General features: G+C 38.9%; 3 protein-coding genes across 4 annotated transcripts in view; all 3 read right to left on the bottom strand.

The window, feature by feature from the left end:
• The window catches only part of LOC107689099 (nucleoside diphosphate kinase 3-like), a 3455-nt gene extending 1549 nt beyond the window's left edge, over positions 1–1906 (bottom strand). Inside the window, exon 1 of the mRNA XM_016487005.1 lies at positions 1835–1906. Coding sequence (XP_016342491.1) covers positions 1835–1880 — 46 coding nt within the window. The 5' untranslated portion in view covers positions 1881–1906. The remainder of the gene's footprint in view (positions 1–1834) is intronic.
• Positions 1907–2444: 538 nt separating this feature from the next.
• Positions 2445–3362, bottom strand: LOC107689098 (28S ribosomal protein S34, mitochondrial-like). The gene is made up of 2 exons (XM_016487004.1): positions 3300–3362; positions 2445–3214 (listed from the first exon to the last, which is right to left on the bottom strand). Exons 1-2 carry the CDS (start codon positions 3319–3321, stop codon positions 2913–2915), a joined length of 324 nt encoding a protein of 107 aa, XP_016342490.1. The 5' UTR covers positions 3322–3362; the 3' UTR covers positions 2445–2912.
• A 2158-nt stretch (positions 3363–5520) lies between these two features.
• Positions 5521–6280, bottom strand: part of LOC107689049 (SPRY domain-containing SOCS box protein 3-like) — an 8443-nt gene continuing 7683 nt past the window's right edge. Inside the window, exon 8 of one of the 2 annotated variants that reach the window (XM_016486921.1) lies at positions 5521–5962. In XM_016486921.1, coding sequence (XP_016342407.1) covers positions 5930–5962 — 33 coding nt within the window. In that variant the 3' untranslated portion in view covers positions 5521–5929. Of the gene's footprint in view, positions 6209–6280 lie in introns of both variants that reach the window. The other variant, XM_016486922.1, reaches the window with a different exon arrangement.

Raw genomic sequence — 6280 nt, 5'->3', positions numbered from 1 at the left:
TATATATATATATATATATATATATATATATATATATATATATGTTAACAAAACAAAACATATCTTACAGATATATTATAATATGGTATATAAAAGCTTAACATTTACACAAAAAAAGTACAAATAAATCCACTCATTCGAAAACAACAACCCATTTTGAAAGCAGCATATACCCTATTAATACCAAGCAATAAACCTCTTACTAGTGCTCACCACCTGTCTGTATAGGTCACAAAAAGAACTGACGCACTCGGAACGCATATTCATTTCCCAAATCAAATGCATTATTTTTATTTACATACTGATAAATATAATTATCATTTTATGAAACCCATGTAGAAGTAGTCAATATAATACTAGCCCGATCTCGTTCTGTTCGTGGTCCCTGCAATATAGTGCACATTGAAATGGCTTGAGGTGCCTTTGTAATAGCAGGTGTTCTTCTGCATACCTGATTCAATAATCCTGGCGTGTTTTGCCGCCAAATCCGCGAGCTCTTCTGTGTCAGACCTTTTAGAAACCCATTATTCGCGCAGTAGTCTCGCGGGTTCAGCACACCGACTGACCAATCACGAGCGAGCACTGCGCAGGCAAATACTCCAGAACCAATCACAGGAACGCAAACGGCACTATTAATAGGATCAGGCTGAGAACTTACAGAGAACGCGTTTTATTACCTTTTTTACTTCTTACAGGTTATGAATGTTCAACTTTGGGAACAATCACAATTATTCGTTAGCAGAGCAGACTGGGACCCAAGACACAGGTGGCAACCTACTTAGGTAGATGAATGACGTGAATGGGCCGCATATGTTAAAGCGAAATGCTTGCATTGTAATGCATGCTGCTGTAACTTCGTATGTTTTAACTCTGAAACATACCCTGCGTCTCAGTGTTCAGACTATCCATCCTAAATAGTATGTGAGATTAGAATAAGTGTCTCCCAAAGCATAGTATGTTAAAAAGAGTATGCCAAAAGAAAGTCCCCGAATGGTCTACTATTTCAGGTCGATTTTTGAAGTGTGGATCCGTGCACACTCTAATGGCTAATATATTGCCCACAATCCATTGCGAACTGGTGAAGAATTCTGTCCAGAACTACAAACACGAATAAAATGCGTTAAAAAAACTACAAACATGGCGGATGTGCGCGACCGACGGTTAGGTAAAGAGGCTTAGAAAAAGGGGTTTGAGTTACTAATATTCAACATTTAACCTTGTAAAAAAATATTTATTTAATGTTATCTGAGTTATATTTCATCTGCAACAGCAATGTAAACTTTTATAAACATCCGTTTGGTCGTTAACTTTTAAATGCATCATTATGCATAAAATATGAGCAGAGTTCTCGGCATGAAAGACTTTTCTCTCCAATACGGTAGGAAGTTAAATGAAATGCAATGCGGAGGATGTTAACTGTAACAAGATGATTGACAGGCCAGTTTACAGTGACAGGGTGCGTGTATCTATGCGACAGAGCGTCCCTTAAAGACGCAGTTGTGTGACCTGGTAGTATGTCCCAAAGCTTGCCTACTCTTCTACTACACACTCAAAAGTGTGTATTTTTTCTTCACCAACAGAGTACATACTTTAAGGGCGTAGTATAAGTACGCACATAGAGACGCAGCAATAGTAGTCTCGCCTAAAACGTTGCAGTTTGGGCGTACATACGCAGCGCCGTAACTTGTACATCTGGATAGTCAGGCTAGCAAACAATAACTCACGAGATGAAGCAAAATGAGACGCAGACATGAGAACTGCTTGAGTCGTTCCATCACTTGAAACTGCATTCAGCAGATACACGGCTAAAATTCACCTAATTGGCACTACTTACCAGTCTTGAAAATGTTCGCAAATATCGTTAAGCAAAGTATGATCATCTTAGCAGTCCAAGGCGCAGGGTTGCCTCAGGAGAGAGCGGGAGGAGACGCGTGCGTGCGTGCGCTGATGAGTGTCGCTAGGTGACATGCGCGAGCGTGCGTGCTGTCTCACTTTGCATGTCCGCACTAGTTAGGCAACATATTGAAAACACCCCAGTATGCATGTTAAAAACACTTTTCTATAATGCTTCGATCATCAATATACACACATTAAGAAAAAAATAAAAATCACAAACAGTATAGAAAATAAAAAGTAAGAAACTATATTGTAAAGTGTGATACATATGGGATCCCTGGGTTGTTTGCAAGTATGCATGGTAAAGATTAAAAACAACAAACAAAACATCATCAATATACACACATTAAGAAAAAAATAAAAATCACAAACAGTATAGAAAATAAAAAGTAAGAAACTATATTGTAAAGTGTGATATATATGGGATCCCTGGGTTGTTTGCAAGTATGCATGGTAAAGATTAAAAACAACAAACAAAATAGGTTTTCTCAATTGTGATTTTCATTTAAATTTTCATGACTGAAATTATTTTTAGAATTAAAATTTGACATTGACATTACGCATAATTGTGGGACGATTCATTTTCAAATTTAGACCAAATTCAGTTGACCCATTTTTATTCTATATCTGCAAATAATGCATACAACTTCATATTTAGCTCACATAATGTAAATCTATATGTGATATAGAATATCACACAGATATTAACTAAAAAAAATGTGTCTCTGTGTCTTTCCACAGAGGATTGTCCATTTGGGTTTGGTCACATGTCCAAAGATATCTCTTTTTTTTCTCCATGCCGTCATTAGCCACATGATCCCAGCAAGACAGATGAATACTTAAGGCTATATTTTGTCTTACCAAAACATAGCATTAAAACACAAACTAGTCTTTGACCATCAAGCAGTGCCTATCAAATTAGGAACAAAAGAAGCATGTTTTCAACTGTTCATCAAGACCACTGCAACTCAGATCTCTTCACCATGACCTCGACCCCTCTGAAGTGGACCTGAGCATCAGACAGGTGTACCCTCCTGTATCTTCTTCTCATCCTGACTCCTGAAGTACACATGATTGAGCAGGACATCCCGTTTCAATGGAAGAGTGGGCTCTGGGATAGTGCTGGTATCTAGACCCAGCTGCTTGGCTTGCTGGGCCAGGATCATCGCACGCAGGAGAGGCGGGTATCTCACATAACGCACAGGAGGCTCAGAGACAGGTTCACAGCATTTGAAGACCTCTTCTTCATGTTTGGGCACCAGTCGCCAGTCATGGTACATCACCTTATCCACCTCACGCTCTTCGGGTTCCTCTTTACCTGAAACACACATCCAAACAATGTGTCACAGTGAGGTTGCTGTATTTATTTGCTACATTTGTTTACTTTGTATAATTCTACTCACAATATGTAATGTTGTCACTCATTCATTACTGTTCATGTTTTCAACTGTTCAAGTTTGTGGTCTCACCAAAGCTGCATTTATTTAAGCAAAAATACATTAAAAACAGTAATATTGTAAAATATCTAGGGATGCACGATATATCGGCCACCATATCGGTATTTTGTAGTATCCATGATAATGTTTTTCATGATTCTTTGATTAATAAAAAAGTTAAAAAGAATAGCATTTTTTTTTTAATCTAACTCTTTTGTAACATTATAAATGTCTGTCACTTTTTAGCAATTTAGTGCATTCTCGCTTAAGTTCCAAAAAACATCTTACAGACCCTAATCTTTTTAACAGTAATACATGACTGCAAATAACAGAACTGTCACCTAATGTGCTCAAATATTATCTGTCCAATGTTGGGGTGCCTCCAGGACCAGGGTTGGGAACCACTGTATTATATTACATATCATTAATAACATTGTTTTGAAAGAATAGATGTCTTCCACTTGGTCATAAAACTGTCCAGCTACAAACTTTCTTACTTGTTAGTCAGACCTACATAAATAATAATAATTCTGAACAAAATTCATTAGAAATTCATTATCCAAAAGATGTAATATGATGGAAAGTGTAGTTTTAATTTTGTGTAATAAGAGCAACTATATGATTGATTTTTGGAAACCTTTATTAAGATCTCAAAAAGAACAAACAAACAAAAACATATTCAGCCCCTTTTTTAATGCATATATAATATTCCTTATTTTTTTCTTGACTCATATAAAAGGCCATGCTTAATGTATGGTGTAGAAGCAAGAGAAGGAAGAGAGAAGACAGAGAGTGAATGAGAGAAAGAGAGAGCGCTTATGACACAATACGCTTAGAACACAGTATAGGGACCTGTATATATTTCTACATACGTACAATAAACGCAAAAAGTGCTTTATGCATAACAAAAACATGATTTGCTTTTTTTTAAACAATGAATTACAAAATCTGCAATATAAACCCCATATGAATTCAATATGAACCTCATGTAGAGATGTTGCACAGATTGAAAACTGAATCAACCTCCACTTCAGTTTGCATCAGTCAGTTCGACAACTGCATCAAGGTATTTCCAGGGAAACAGAATTTCTATGGAAATACTGTTTAGACACACATAAACACACTTTTGAGTAAGAACTAGGGCCAAAGTAATCCCTAGAGCCAAAAACTGTCAAAATACACAGGCATTTTCCTCACCATTTCAACATAAAGGTATTTATAACACATTTATGCAGACATTCATCATGACGTCACTGTTGTTACTTACTGTCTATTGGTTAGTCCAAGCTGTTTGACAATATAAGAAGAGAGTAAAAACATACAATGATTGTTCAAACATCAAGAGGGAACAGACCTTGACACTCTGAAGTGCCGAGATGTTTGACTGGCCTGTAATGGAGAAAGACATGAATATGCATTACTTCAGAGGAGATTGGGTAACTTTTTCTGCCCCCAAGCTTGGAGTGAAGAAGGTGTCTGAGGCCGGGCGGCAGGGGCAGGACTCGGAGGGCATCGACTCCAGACGGGAGCAGCTTGCGGAGTCGTGAGCAACACAGGTACTGTAGAGAGGTGGGAGCAGAGACCGAGCGAATCACCTTCATGCTGCTTTTGGCTGCGGTGGAACACGCCATTGGAAAAACATGCTTATTCTTCATCTCTGTAGCTGCTACACCTGCCATGCACACAACATATGGGTTAAATGTTATCAAATTAGTGTTTTAAACTGCTTCAAAGACAGCTCTGTGATTATTTAAGACTAGTTGGTGGGTCGTTTGAACTAGTTATAGCCTTGTATAACCATGTTCACCAGACACGGACAGCACATTTTTCTTATGGATATATGAACGCAAACCACAACCCCTGAACAAGGTATCTGACAAATATTCTAATAAAAACAGTAGGTGAAGTAACTATAAACTTATTACATGCATTTATGAAGACATTGCTTACAGACATTACCAAGACATTGGTTTTGTTCTCTAAGGATAACTGGAAATTTATTGAATATTTTTTTTTTTACAAAAATGGAAATTTGTTGATGTGAATTACAAAAAGTGTTACTGTAGCAGAGTTGTTTTAAAGGCAGTGAATTTAAAGGTAGAGTAGGCGATTTCGGAAAGGCTAGCAATAGCAAGCTAGCTTTGAAAGCAAGATCCCACCTTCCCTGCATAATCACTCTGCAGGGGGGGTTTGTGAAGTGTTTGCCTGCGTTTCAGATGGCGGCATGTTATTGTTTCCCACATCAGAACAGGTTCATGAGGTTCACATCTTGTTTTTTTCTGAAGAGCTGATGGTCTTCATTCCACTCGGAGTTCACAACATAATAAAAACTGACTATGACTGAATACTGCAATATATATCCAAATGTCACCTGATGGCGCAAACTACCTTTAGAGCCTTGAAAGATGAATATTTACCAGTGATGCAACTAGTAAAACAGGCTTGACTGACCTTGAAGTTACAGCCAGCCCTGTTATCCACCGTTGTGATTGACAGCACCCGTCCAGTGTTTATATATGTTGGTTCTTTTTTTTTTATTTGCGGAGACATTTTCTGATGTGTGCATAATGATGCATAATGGACATGCACTCACAGCCTCAGGTCCAGCGGCAACGTTTCCGCTGGCAGGCCTCCGGGTCTGAGGAGCAGCCCTCAGAGTCACTGCCCGAGGAGGGTCCTGGTGGGGTGTGTGTGTTCGAGTGCGTGTGCGTATGATCCAGGCTTAGCACCCATCCCAGTTTGGAGTGAAGAAGGTGTCTGAGGCCGGGCGGCAGGGGCAGGACTCGGAGGGCATCGACTCCAGACGGGAGCAGCTTGCGGAGTCGTGAGCAACACAGGTACTGTAGAGAGGTGGGAGCAGAGACCGAGCGAATCACCTTCATGCTGCTTTTGGCTGCGGTGGAACACGCCATTGGAAAAACATGCTTATTCTTCATCTCTGTAGCTGC

The sequence above is a fragment of the Sinocyclocheilus anshuiensis genome, unplaced genomic scaffold (genome assembly GCF_001515605.1).
Source record: "Sinocyclocheilus anshuiensis isolate Anshui unplaced genomic scaffold, SAMN03320099.WGS_v1.1 scaffold653, whole genome shotgun sequence".
Classification (NCBI taxonomy): domain Eukaryota; kingdom Metazoa; phylum Chordata; class Actinopteri; order Cypriniformes; family Cyprinidae; genus Sinocyclocheilus; species Sinocyclocheilus anshuiensis.
The sequence above is the reverse complement of the archived record's forward strand: the minus strand, read 5'-3'. Positions and strand labels throughout refer to the sequence as shown.

What these genes read in the sequence shown, in the direction of transcription:
- LOC107689098 (XM_016487004.1), bottom strand. Translation starts at nt 3,321, where the DNA reads ATGAGTGACAACATTACATATT. An exon ending in GAGTGACAACATTACATATT is followed by an intron (nt 3,215 to 3,299) that starts GTGAGTAGAATT and finishes TGTGTGTTTCAG; the next exon opens with GTAAAGAGGAACCCGAAGAG.